We start from the raw sequence: 14,800 nt of genomic DNA on the forward strand, positions 1-14,800 counted from the left end.
TTCGCTGACCGAATTGTTATTGCAGCCAGGCGAAGGCCTAGCAATAGCAGATTGTAATGTAAATTGACGTAACACATTTCGGTAATGGTGGAAAATGGCAAAAGCGTTACTAACGCTTCTAGCCAGAGAATGAAATCGCGAAGAACTGAAGCAGATGAGTCTCCGAAATTGGAATGTAAATGCCAATGGCGAAGCTCAAAAGTCGAAAAGGAAATCACTGCGTTCACTACGGACTGCGTGCATGGACTTAATGGAGGTTTTGAAATGATCGAGCATCAAACGATCATGTTTATAAATTACAAAATTGTCGCCAACCATTATCCTAAATGGTGCTCGCTGGGGGTTTGTCAGAATGTATTTCGAAGTATCTCGTGAACTCACACACACAGACACACTCAGCGGAGTAAAGGACTCTGTTCATTAGAACTTCACGCTCTACACCATCTTCCCTTGTCTCGAAGGTACTGGCTCTGCGGTAGTGTTGTTGTTGTTGTCCTCTTGTCCACCCTCCCTCCTATTACCGGTATTAAAAGTTTCACTTCGCATACCGAGGTGCGCGCACCTCGGCGAGCGCTGGCGCTTTGGCCACTCACGAGGTGGTCACGGTCCTCATTATGGCACGCTCCTCCCCAGTCACCATTTTACCAAATAGTTTCGTGTTACAAAACTAACAAACGAAACACCGGCAAACGAGGTGTAGCAGGAGAGATGTCGCCGGCCCAGTGTGTTCGCTGCGGCTATTTTGCATAATATTTGGAGTGGTTTTTAGGGCTCTGGCGCAAGGTAGCAAGACGTCGCATCAGCTCCCCCCGGGTTACTATGTTGCGAAGACGACAAACGCCTCATTTTCACCCTCATTCCCTGCATTCCATGCCAATTTGATGCCATTCCCAGGCGTGGTTCGAGGAAGAACGTGATGAACAAGTGTATTCGTTCCCTCGGAAGACTCGGATTCTCAGCTCCGCATGATCCACGCAACACTGGTCGCCATCGTGGTTCCTTCCCATTCGTTAAGGTAGCACACACTCGCGAGCATTTCCCAAACTCACACACACACACGCTTCAAAAACCGTGGAGAAACGTGCTTCAAGCGGTGCACCGCACCAAAAGACAGGGAACGGATCGTTGAATTCGAGATTCCAAAAAAACACGGAAGGACCTGGCCCAGGCAAAAAAAAAAACACAAAAAACCCAAGGAAAACGAAAAAAGGAAACATCATCGCACGGTTGCACGAGGTGAGGATGCCTGCAACGCAGGGTGGTATTAGCATACTTAAAATGAGATAATTAAAAAACTTTTGCATATTAACAGCCCGAGCCGAGTGGGCGAACCGAGTGCTCGGGAGCGTGCGAGCGTCCGCGCGCGAAAGGAGCAAGTTTTTCACGCCTCAGTAATTTGGCTCGCGGATGGTAAGCGCGTGCACCCGTGCGGGGTACCTCCCGGGCCGGGGGTAAGTTGCTTTGTTGTTGCCTGCACCCGACATTGTCTGGTGCTGAGTGCGGTACAAGTGCGGAACCTGGCAAATTCGCATCATCGTTTCGTGATCACTGAAGCACTACTGCCAGTGTGTGTGTGTGTGTAGTGTTACTGCGGGACTACGTAAACCTTCTACACGCTGCGCTCGGTGCGCTCTCTTTGCTACATTTGCAGTTCATGTTGTACTGTAGCCAGGTGGGGGGCGGTGGGTGGTGCGCCTGGTAAATGCCTTTTTAATAACCGCTGCCACTGCGTCGTGCGAGCATCATGAATGAATGCTGCAACCAGGCACGGTTGGGAGGCCGTTGTGAAGAACTCCGGCACAGTCGAGAGATAAGCCGAACGATGCCACCAAATGCCTAATAATCTCGGTGTCTCGGCGATGTACGGGAACGGATTTACACATGCCGGGTGGAGTTTTCATAACAGTCGACCGGGATTTGTGTGTTGCATCGCTCTTTCTCTCGCTTTTGGGTATTTTCTGGATTTTTTTTTCTTATGCTCAATAGATGAAATAGAAGAATGAAATGCTTATAATAAGTGTGCGAGGCGATGTGTCATATCAGTGATTACAGTTGCAGTTGCATCTTCTGCTGCGTAGCATATATCTGCTCACGAGACTGACAGATAAATAAATTCATCGTTTTTTATCCGATTTTGCTGGTTTTAGCTGACAATTCACGGATAAAAATATTGCTCATATGTTATTCGGTTGATTTGTAGTGTTACTACAATAAATTATTTTTCAAACACCTTCCAGTATTGCAAATATTTTTGTAGAATAAATACAGTGCATCCCATATTTTATTGTGCGAAAATAAAGGTCAGTTAATGTGTGGTTTATTTTTCATTTCTCACTTTTTTGATTCGTTGTTTACGATTTCTTACCAGAAACTACTGGTAGGTTAGTTAGGAGCCAGCTTACTAAATTTGAAATAACGAAAACAGTTGATTTTATGCTCTTAATGCTTCATAATTCAATCACAAAAAATCATTCAATTAAAAACTAATAAATTAGTAAATTCATTATTCCATTTTAAATAAATAATTCAACCTTAACATTTAAGATGTAAAGTTGTATGCTAGTAGTTTCAAAACCAAATCTCGTTTTAATAGTTAAATGATAAACATGATTTACGCAAGAACAACAATAGCAAGAATTACGGCAGACACATAAATTGTGTTTAGTTTTTGCAAATGCATATTGTACACAGCCCACAAATGTATTAATTAAACATATTTTTCGTATTTTTGTTCTTTTGGGTGTTTTTCTATGTGTTTGGAAATCCCATCCATCGAATGTCGTGTATAAATGACGTATAGTTCTATAATAAGGAACTCCTTTTTGCGCTACAAAATATATTCGTTTGATAATCGAAATCGGTTGTTAAGCTAATAATCGTTCAACGAGAGGGTTTAACAATGCTTATCACTTTGGATTAGAGCGCTACACGAGCAGCGATGCAGCATTACCGAGTCTCTACACGGGCGCGAGAAAGCTGAAAATGAGATGAGAATGAAAAAGGCGAGAATGTCAAATCCCATACATTTGTGACAGCCTACTTGTATGTTTACATTTCCATTTGTATGGGATTTGACATTCTCAACTTTTTCATTTTCAGCTTTCTCGCGCTCGAACGAATTGTAACTGACAGCGATCACCCTCCTTTCGACAGTTCTAAATTTTCCCAAAAACCTCGGACCCCCCCCCGGGGGGCGGGTGGCGCAGTAACGAGCTACGAGCTTGACCGGATGGATACCCGAAAGCACCATTAGCGCCAACCCCGGTGGCCTATCCAGCGGTACTCCTGACGTAAAGTAAAACATTTTTCAACCCATCGGGAACTTTGCGAGTAAGTTTCTCCTCGTCCTCGGCTTCTGATGTTTGAGCATATCGAATTACCTCGAGGGTGGCAGCTAGTTCCCGCACCCCTCCTACCCCTCTGGGAGCATAAAAGATCAATTTAGCTAAAAGCGCGCCAAAGCGCCTCAGTTGCCACTGGCGGAGTAGCGGCCTCGGCCTTTGTTGGGCGGTCTCCGGTGCAGGTCTCTGAAGTTTTTCCGGGAAACTTTACTCTCCCACGAGAGGGTTCCCGGTGTTGCTACTACCACCACCACCACCCAGGGATGCCGAGGGAACCAGAGCAGGGGGCTCTGGGAACCGAAAATTAACATTTCGGCTAATTTAATTACAAACTCTCACCGTAAGTGAGTGAAGCGAGCGAAGCGTGAACGTGCGCAGGTATGCAGGTACCGCTGGCCTCCAGGTTTGGATGGCCGTGTGTTTGGTTGGAAGTTTGCTGCGTCCTCCCGCCGGCATGGGTTGTGGCCAAGTGTTTGCATTCCCTTGGTCGGAAAAACCCGGGGGGTTGAAAATCGGTTCTGGTCGACCACGGTGAGGGCTGCAGTGTGCGCGACGCATCCACACACACACACGCACACCTGGAGTGCCGGGGTGGCGTGGGACCTCCAGCAAACACACATCAGGTGCACCGAAAACCGAGTAGCATCCAAGTAGACGAGACGGGCTAGAGGCAACTGGCGTCGGCCATGTTTTTCGGGGCCTACTCCGATTGCATCGCACCACTACCAAGAAGGTTTGTCCGGATCGTCAGGACATCGTGACATCACCAAATCTGGCCATGTTTTTGGCCGCTCTCGGGGCTCGATGGCCTCGACGGTTTGAAAGGTAAACCATTCGCCGCTGCCGGCGATACATTCCATGTCCATGTTTGCTTATCCACCGGTCACAAACCGGGCGATGATGACGGACATGGCACAGAGGCCGAGATCCTGCACTCCAAGTGGTAATGTCGGACGCACCATCACCAGGCACCAATATCGCAACACATTGCTAATGGTGATGCTGGGAGGGAGGAGATCGTGGTGTGCGCCCCTCCCCCCGGCCTCCTCGAGGACCAACATTTACATACCGACGATCCCACATCGGTGGAAGAGAGGGAAAAGAGTGCGTAAAGGCATTAAAAGCCTGCGAGAGGTGGGAAACGGGGGGAGGGGATGAAAACTTCTCGTATCATAATTAATAAATGATTATTCATGGCATTTTACTGCCGCCCAAAATTGTGTGTGTGTGTGTGTGGGATGAATGTGGAGGACTTAGGACGCCCGCGGAGTTTCGGCCCGAGTTTGGTCGTGAGAGCATAAGCTTTTGTGGGGGTTAGGGGGAGGATGGAAAGTTTCTAATTTCATGTATGATGGCTGGTAATTCGCTTAAATTGTTGATGGAGGGACTCTCCGGCGAGTGCAGGGGATGATTCCTGCTGCTACTGCTGCTGCTGCTGCCGCCGTTTATTTGCATGTTACTTGGGTAGAGGAGCGAACGAGACGAGATCCTGAGACTGTTTTGAGGAGTATTACAGCGTGTGGGTGTGTGTGTGTGTTTGGATGTTTCCGGATTTTGGGGGCTGTATCGTTGGAATGTACCTTTTATTTTCCAAGACTCATCTAAGGTACGGTGACAGGCGGCAATTAGCAATTTGAGCAAAGTTGGAGTTCAAGATGTTCCCCCGGGCGGGAAGGATTGTCTGGATTGTGGGCTGTGATTGAATTACTTCTGGGGTGAAGGGACAATCTCAAGACAATATTGAAATTGAAACTCGCTCTTTCTTTTTCTTTTCAAATATTTCGTGGTAGCATAATCAGTAACAAGTAGAAAAGAATGTATGTAAAAAATACAAGTTAGTTACATGCAACATAACCTCAAATGTCATATATTTGAGGCATTGAAAATAAACAATATGAAAAAAATTAACACCTATTAAAATATGTATATTGATGTATTGTAGATGTTCATCCAAGTATGCTAAACAGATTCCATAAAAGGCTAGCCTGTCTAGCGTAATCAGTATAACACATCCAAATCCAAATTATACACTTATCCATCCCATCTTCCCCAATTACGAGTTCGAGTTCATCGGGACCGTGCATTCGTGCATCCTGGAATGGTAAATTAGTGTACGAATTAAATTTTCCGCCACAAAAATTTACAACCACCGGCGTCCAACCAGCAATTGGCGCCGGCTTCCCTGTACACAATTAGGTATGCGACAGAGTTGCCAAACCGTTCGCCGACCGGCGGCGGTGGTTGCGACCTTAAACTTGCCCACATCCCCACCACACGACACGATGGTTTTTGGGGGGTGCATGGAATTTACATAACCATTTTTGGGGGAAACACATTTTACCATTTTTCTTAGCGCCAGCTGTGACCGTGAAAACCGCAGACCGCGCTCGGCGTGGCGTGCCGTGGCGTGGCGTGGGTTTCGTCTCGTGTCGTGAAAGTTCCACTCAACACGGTCGGAGGTCGGAATGAACTGTGTGTGTATTTGGGTTCTGTTTCTTTCCGTGGCCGCGGCCTCCACAATTGCGGAGCGGTACGGACGCGAGCTACACGCCATTTGTGACAAAACTTTTCGCTCTGCACTTGTCGTCGCCGACGCTGCAGAGGCGCAAAACTTTTCCCGTGTTCTACGTCCCCTCCGGGCGAGGTTATTCGGTTTTAATTTGTTTTGCAATAATATGCTCATGTGTGGTGTGGTGTGGGCGTCTAGTACCTGCTACTGGCAAGTGTCGCTTTGCGCGAGCAGATCTTGTGAGGGACTCAGGAATGGATTCCGCAGAAAGCCGCGTTACGTCGCGTCTTGTGGGCGAGGAATTCGAATCTGAAATCCCTTGGTGTGCTTATCGTGCAGCTTTATAATTTCTATTGTTCTTACCTCATTTTCCGTGCGATTTTCCACCTTCCACCATCACTGGGAGCAGATGGATCGGATTTGGGGGGAAATGTTTTAAAAGCATCTCGGAAAGAATTAAACTTTAACCTTGCGTACGCCTCGCGGTAGCGTGATGGTTAGAGAGTCGTCCTCGGCGCATTATGTTTTGGGGGGGAATTCTCCTCCACCCCAAAAAACCGCGTGTGAGGGCAGACAAGGCAAATGCAAACATCTTTATACTTTAGCTACAAAAACAGAATCTTCTCATTCCTTCCGGTTTACGCAATCGCCTACTGTCCCGGGCTAAGCACTTATTTGCTTTCACTTGCTGGTTTGGAGTGCGAAGTTTGAAAGGGAAAGTTTACGCTAATGCGCCGCAGTCTCAGTCTGCCTGTCTGTCTGTCTGTCTGCAGGGTTCGTCTGCGGGTGGTTCCGTGGATTTTTTTTTTCGTGAGCTTCTACTATGCAGAACATTTCGTGGATTTGCTGTGTGGGTATGAGTTAAGCTTATGAGGGTTTTTTGGCTTGGTAATGCAGCAGTTATATTTGATTTTGCTGCATTATGTTCGCGGTAGACACATTCCTAGGCTTCGTTAATGACGATATTTAAAGTAAATGATCTATAAGAGGTTGGAGAGAACATTATATGCAGCGTATATGTGTTTAAAATGTTCTAATTCTTCCAAAAACCAATTGTATTATAATCATAGAATGAAACAGATAATGATATCTGTTGCTTCTCTAACATCGGAACCGTTTACATTAGACACCTCTTGGTACCGATTGCGTAGTGGTTCAATTAGCAAATGAAGTGCACCAAACCGCCAATGAAATGGTGCACAAAAGTGCCACCAAGGAGCGTACCTTCACTTAAATCTAGAACCGAAAGCTGAAAGCTTGTTTTGCCAAAGTGTGATGAGAAGCAGCTGCCGACGGTGACGTCAAAGTACCTTCCGCACCCCTCCCTCTTTAGCCAATCACTTGACGAAACACGGCACGAGGGTTAATAAAATTACAACCACAACAGCAAATTACGTCGGAACCTACGCTCCCCGGTCTCTCCTACACCATGGTTCCCCTTCCCGATTCTTGCTGGCAAATGAGCAGATTTTGTCAAATATTTACCTTTTCTTTGCTGCCATCCGGCACCAACCAACCAACCAACCAACCATCGGTGTCCTGCGGCCTTATTGGATGCTTTTTTCTGTCCTTCTCTCGCTTTCTCTCTCTTTTTTCGCTAGACGTCCGTCGTCGTCTGTCCCTCTGTGCAACGATTTAGGACCATCGAAAGGAACGATGTTCTGCACCGGGAGGCGACCGCAACATGGACTGTTGTTAAATCGTTCTGGACACCACAGCATGGTAAGTAAGCGGGCGGAGCGGGCTTACCCGACCAGGGCGGTGGTGACGTGTACTCGTCAAAGTCAACATCATCATCGTCACCACACGCACACACCACCAGCAGCAGCATCAGCATCAAGGCAGAGACCGAGGTCTAGAGCAAACACTTGCCTGCCAGACGCCTGCTCGGTGATTTCTGGCATTTTTTTTTCTTCCTTTGCCTAGACTACGGTACTGGTGCTGGTGCTTGGGATCTATACGCGTTGTCGTACGGCCGGCTGTGGCCAGCCCCGCTCTAGTCGACCGAAGGATGAAAGTAAACGTATTGCCCGGCGAAAGGTTGCATATTAAGTGGATTCCCAGGGCCGGTTCGATATCGTACCGAAGCGTCTGGGTTGCTGTACGAGAAAGGGAGAAGGGGAGAAAGTTTTTCTTTCATTTTCATAGAAGGAAAGAGAGCTAGAGAGAGAGAGGGGTGCAGGATCGTTGGCTCCTTGTTGGCTTGTGAGGCTTGTCATCGTCTTTTGACGTCAAGATGACGAAGTGTCCCAAAAGAGTGTTTCGCTCGATGGGTTGCGTGTGTATGCCGTTAGGTAATAAAAATCGTTCGACAAATATTGGTCGACCAGCACCACACCGACACAATCTCCTGAAGAGAGAGAGAGAGAGAGTGTAACTCGAGGCATCCAATTCCTATCTGGATTGATGGAAAGCTCCGTTAAGAGATTAAAGTCAAGGCAAACGAGAACGATGGAGACCCTTTCGGGTAAACTATTGACTCCAATGGTAAGCTATCAGGTGGTCGACGAAGGTTTTATTAGTTTGAGGATATATCATCGAGAGCTTTTGTGCTTTTTTTTTATTTGATTTGAAGTTGCATAATCGTCTAGTGTAGCCACTTGTTAAGATCATTCTGGATCTCAAGTTATAAGGATTCCTTCCTCATCGTTGTTAATCAAAGCGCTTCGTTACAACTCATATTTCCCGTTTCTACAATACTCTTCTAGAACAGAGTCCTTGTGCTTCACTTCGTTTCAATTGCAAGCGAGCGAATAAAAAAATGGATACAGAGATACAGACAGAGAACTTCAACTGCGCTCTCATCCTGTTACATCCCTGATACCAGTCACGGAACCTACGACGTTATGCAGGGAAACCATATTGCCATTCGTTCTCCATTCGTTACAGCTTTGTGTAACTTTTGTTTGATTCGTAGCTCCAACAAGCGTAATCTCATCGGACTACAACCAACCAACACGCAGGGGCCTAGTGCACACGAGTTTACCGATTGCAGCCCTTGAAAATCCTTTCAAACCATTCGCGCGCGGTCGATTCGTGAGTGGCCACTTGAGGCCATCATCATCATCATCAACAGCAGCATTTGTTTCGAACCCCTCAAGTGCTTGAGACTATGCAACGAGACGCTCCTAGTGCCGTATCTATCTCCGAGATCCGGATGCCGGCATCCAGTGCGGTTTGGTCGGGTGCAAATTTTTAATTAATAAAACAAGTCGATTCCCACAACCGTACCATCCACCATGGCACTGGGCCCTTCAACCATCATGGGGAGCAGTGTGTATGTGTGTCCGTAGTCCTCACGGAGTCTGTGGTCCTCCGTTAGCGGATTAACGATTTTGTTTGCCGCAAACACATGAAGAAGATACTGGACAGGCCGGTCCTAGGGCCACACACACACATGGATGCTGCAACCGAAGCGGCGTATTTGTTTGGCGCCACAGACTTCCGGTGGTGGTGACTTGCTGGTGGTGCCAGCCGAAAAATATGCCAGCTTTTCGGGCCAGCATTCGACCGGATGCCGATAGCTCAGAGGCTTCCTTGGTTTTGGCCCCTCCCCGGCCGTGCGATGGTGCGTCGAGTTGAGCACCACCCAGTGTGGCAAGGTTCAGTGATTTTAAATGGAGAATCATGGGAGAATTTATTTTTCCAGCGCGCATGGCGCTCGGAGGTCCGGTAACCGCTACCGCCGGGCACAACTTTTGCATGCATTTATGCATTGTTGACTCAGGCCAGGCTGCCCCACACGGATACCCAGCTACAGGAGAACCTCCGAATAAGTGCATCAGAAACGCATTTCGATGTTAAATATAAAAACAAAATTCAATCGAGTAACAAAACTTAAAAGATATGTCATCTATTCACCTGAAGTGGTTCTATGAATCTTTTCCGCTCATGATTTGAGCCAAAGCTACAGACTAGAACTGCAATCTGCTGCAGCAATTTTGCCGCTAGGTGTACCAGGCTCCAGTGTGTTGAGACAGTGATAAAACATAATTTTCCACGTTCCGAAATTCATTTCCCTGCGCGCGGAAAGGCGGAAATCCCGCAAAAAAAAAGAAAAAAATCAAAACCAGAACGAACCACCGATCTAGTGGCCGCTTGTCGGTTGTCCAACGATCCGAACGAACGAACTCGATACGTTCAACCGTGCACGCTAGTCGCAGGCTACTACGACCACTGCTACGTTGAAGTATCTCCGGAAGCACCACCGCCACGCCACTGCACCAAACGCCGGTTTTAGAGAGAGAGAGAGAGGTTAGTTCACGGATTCACGGCACTGACGGTTGTTAGTCATGTTCGAACCCCGTCCCCCCCCCCCCCCCCACCCACCGGAGAGGAAGGAAAGAGGGAGAGAGAAACGCACCCCCAAAAAACGCGGTTATTTTCATTCGAAAGTTTGTTCCACTTTTTTGGCATTATTGTTGGATGGCCCGTAGGATGATGGCAGCCATAGTAGAATAGGTGAGTAATGGAGGCGCCCAGCAGAGAGAGAAACAGATAGAGAAAGAGAGAAAAAACATGAATCCCCTCCCCCCCGGGCAGCGAGGATGTGTCGCAATTGGAGCATAAGCGATCGGTGTAGCGATCGAACTTTTCCCCAAAAAAAATCCAGGGAATACCCCTGGCCCTAGGCAGCCCCTAGCATAGCAGCTGCCGGGGGAGGGGTGGTGAAATATGGCAAAATTTTCTGTAACACTGCGTTCGTTCGTGGTTGAATAAATTGGTTGAAAGGGCTGTGGCTTTGGCTTCCTGTGGTGCAACCACGCCATGCCACGCCACGCCACGCCACGGCCACGGATGAGACGAATGGCCGGAAATGCGATGCGAGCACCATTGGGCGCAATTGTACGGACCGTTTGAGACGCACAGACTTCGATGGTGATGGTGATGATGCTGCATCCGCAGATCGGTGCATCCGAGATGTTGTGAATGATACTACCGGTGGTGGCCGATATGGAAATTCGGTAACCGGGGATCACGTTGGCATTGGAATGAACCGTAACCGTTCTTGCGCTAAGTCGAGCATTAAATCAAAGATGAGTTTTGCGTTGATTAAAAATTTTAAAAGCTCCCCGGTCGGAATTGAAATGAATTGCTCATTACACCAGCCAGCTGTGGCCATCTAATAAAAAAAAAATACTGAAATGAAAATCCCTTCCACCGGCCAGGTTCATATCATCGTGACCATAACTCACTTCGCAATGATGACATCACGGGGTTTGTGCGCCGAGGTAAAGGAAAAGGAAAAATCGGGGCGAAAGTTCATACAAGCATCAAGATCAAGCTGGCCGCCGATCTCGCAGACTAATTCTTGGCTCGTGGTCTCCGAGATTTTTGGTGCGCGCACAAGAATGATTACAAATTTTCCCCGTAAGCCCCTCCCCAGCACGGTATACAACCGTTTTCCGCAATTCGCACGCACGCTGATAGATCTTCGCAACGCTGGAATGCCTGATGATGGCGAGTGAGCTGGCTATGAAAAAAAAAGAAACCGAAATCCTGTTCAACAAAAAAAAAACCCGGTCCCCGGAAAAACCCGGTTATCTAGGGCACGCGCATTTTTCTTCCACTAATCTCGGGGCCCCCGGTGATTTCGTCGGACGCTCAACCGAGCCTAGCGCGATAATCGTTGTGCCACTTTTTCCGCCATGTGCCGCCCTGTTCCTTTCCCGGTTCTGCGTCTGGTCGTCGCTCGACCGTGGACCAAAAATGATAATGACACCACGAAAGCGGAACGATAATTAATGAGCCACGAAGATAAACAGCGGACATGTCCGGCTTAACTGGTCAACTGGTGATGCTGTTGTTGCGGTGCAGGTCCTCGTTGTTGTCGGTGTCGTCGCACGGGATTGGGATTTGTTAGTGTTTGTTGGCCACATTGCCCGGTGGGGGTATGGCGTAAGCAGTTGTGCGTTGTGCTGGCAAACTAGACGAACCGTGACGCGGTTGGCCTTTCGATGGTTGTGCCGGATTCAATGATTCTGTGAAGTTCTCGCTTAGTAACACGCGTTGAAAGAGTCTCTTCTAGTCGAATTTTTATGTTTATTCCCAAAACGATTGCCATCATAGTTGTAGTTGAAGCCGAAGGGAGATGTTTACACTTTAATTTTTTTGTGCAATTATTTTTTTTATTTAATTGCTAATTTCTGAAACACTCATAAGTATTCGATAAATGGAAGCAAAACACAGGTTGATCAAAAAAAAAAAAACGGCGAGTCTTGAAAAGATGTAGTTGGATCTTACAATAACAAAAAATAACAAATTAAGATAAGCCGTTCAACAAATACTACCAGAGATGTGTTTTAAGATTATTCGGTTTTTAATCCTATAATCTAGATTATGTATTGAGATACGTTTTATGCACCTCAACAAACGTTTACTTAATTACTCAACACTGTGCGCATTAAAATGTGATAACCAACATCTGAAGCTTCTTACATTTGTGATATTTATGTATTCATCTTTCTTCCATAATTCCAATAAACATAAGCGGCATCGACGGAGGCATCCGAGCAAAGACGAAGAAAGAGCTAAATATTTAACCACTCAGTACACTCGGTAAGACACGCCCGGCACATCACAAGTTCATCATTCTTGCATAACGTCGGCAATTAGACGCGGGTTCGCATCGGAATTCTCGTTACTACACGGTAAGGCCCCACGAATTCCACTCCGAATGTTTCATGTTTCTTTGCCGGAAACCCTAACAGTACCAGATTGCCTCCACCCTCTCCCGGTTACGGAATTGTTATCGTCCCTTCCCATTCCATCATAACAAGCCCAACGCAAGCCCCGTAATCATCAAAGATCCATTCGAATTCACGACCATCTCCTTCCTTTGGGCCCTCCATTCGGTTCAGTTTCGGAGTTCAACCCCAACGGATACGCTTTCGATAAGATTGGTGCTGCATTTATATTTCATCGATAAGAGACATCCCGAGTCCCCACTATTGAGAATTGTGGCAAAGGTAGGCCACCAGTGCCGACCACACTTTCTGACGTCAGTTGCGTTGCGGAACGGTTCGTTGAGTTGCTTTTCTTAGTTGAGGAACGCCGAACCCGGTGGCGGTCCCGGAAATGGCAGACAAACTTTAAAACCAACACACAGCGACGCAGCGACACCCAAAAGCACTCCCAAAATATACCCCATCTCGGGCTCCACCACCACTACCACCACCGTAAGCACCATTTCCAATGGCTATTGTTACAGAAAATAAACTCCAACGAGAACGAGAGGGAGCGAGAGAAGCAACAGCAACAGCAACAGCAGCAGTTCAGTTTACGGTAATGCACTTGGGAAAACATTTTCGGAATTAGTATTTCGGGAGATCCACCAGGGCGCGGGAGAGAGGTTGCTTTATGGGGGAAGAGGGCAAGGGTCGTTCCTGTCGAAGGCCGGTGAAAGATTTCCATTCTCTTGTTGGTGGCCCCTTACAAAACTGACAAAACTCCGGCGGCTTGAAAGGCGGCATTCCTCTGTGCGGCCTGGATGCTGGTTGCCGGTTGTCGATATCTTCTACAAGCGCTGCGAGCGCAATGGAGCGAAAGGTGGGACGAAAGGCATAACCTGCTCCCCACCGGCAGGTAGATCTGCAAATGGACAAAAGTGAAGGAATTTGGACAGGGAAAAATGGCCGACAATCGACCGGTTGGGCCGGTGGATCTTTTCTCCCCAAGCCCAAGGAATTAGAGCGACATCGAGGCGGACGCACGTTCCGTTGCGTTAAGTCCTTCGCCATGGTCTCGGTCTCGGAATGGGAAGCTTCATGGAGGGGGGAGCAGTAGGCGCAAGCTATGTGCACTCGTCGACGAGTTTCAGCGAATTTTCTTTCCCCTTGTTCGCTATGTTGAATGGGCTGGAAAGGCAACAAAATGGCCGGTAGAGGAATGTAAAAACCTTCATCCTTCCGGTGTGTTGCGCTTCCGCACATTTTCCTTTTGAAAAGGGCGAAAAGGAGCGGGAGGCTTTCCATTCGGATGTTGTTGGAGCTCGAAAGGGGGGAGTGCTGGAGCAGGAACGCTCTCGGGGGAGGCGCATCCTTTTAGCGTTTGTTTTGTATTCGATCCTCGGCACGGAGAGTGGCGGTACGTCGGAAGCGAAACATGATTTGACGTACGCGCGGAATGAACGAAGGGATTCCACGCGATTGAGAGCAAGAGTCTTATCGCGCTCTGGCGGCAGGATAAGGCAGATCCAGGCCCATTGGTGGATGAAACGTTTGACATTTGAAGTACCGCGACATTCAAGATAAAAACAATTTTACAGTTACGAACTGCTCTCGAGACTTTCAAGTTTGTCTTTCTCGAGCACGAAGAGCGGAAGCGGAGTGAAGTAGCGTTAATGTCGAATGATAAGGGATGGAAGCTATTGATAGACAGCGGCCTGAGATACGGTAACGAGTCTTTCATGATATTTATCCTTTTGCCGTTCATAATGTACCATTAACAACGAACAGAGTTGTGCCTGTAGAAGCAGCACCCTCCGGCTCAATGGCTACGCCATACTTCCATTTGTACTTACAATTCTAGATACCAGTTACTGTGTGTGCGATGGAGCAAAGGCCATGGCCACATCCAATTAATGCGCCAGCAGCTAAGTAACATTGTTTTTGATATCCTCATCTAAATCGTAATCATCAGCATTACTCCGGGATAGCTGCGGTACGCTGTACTCCTCGGAGAGCTGCTCCAGCTTCACCATCTCGGAGCAGTTTGAATAATACAAACATTCGTACATAACGTTCCACACGAGATAGTACAGATCCCGGTCTTCGACCGAGCGGATGTGGAACTCGTCGTTCACGTTCAGGTACTGCGTACTGTCGCGAGCAGCACTATACGTCGGCCACACCGTTCTCGAGAGTTTGTGTCGCTTTGGCGTTGGATTTCTGTGGAAGCAGAAAGAAAATCAGCGACACGGTAAGGGATTGATAATGGTGATTACAGACGG

General features: G+C 47.6%; 1 protein-coding gene across 1 annotated transcript in view; it reads right to left on the reverse strand.

Moving 5' to 3' along the window:
• Positions 1–12,331: 12,331 nt before the first annotated feature.
• Positions 12,332–14,800, reverse strand: part of LOC125953654 (esterase B1-like) — a 4,183-nt gene continuing 1,714 nt past the window's right edge. The window contains exon 4 of the mRNA XM_049683359.1: positions 12,332–14,738. Within this exon, the coding sequence (XP_049539316.1) occupies positions 14,444–14,738 (295 nt within the window). The 3' untranslated portion in view covers positions 12,332–14,443. The remainder of the gene's footprint in view (positions 14,739–14,800) is intronic.

Source organism: Anopheles darlingi, chromosome 3, assembly GCF_943734745.1.
Source record: "Anopheles darlingi chromosome 3, idAnoDarlMG_H_01, whole genome shotgun sequence".
NCBI classification, from domain to species: domain Eukaryota; kingdom Metazoa; phylum Arthropoda; class Insecta; order Diptera; family Culicidae; genus Anopheles; species Anopheles darlingi.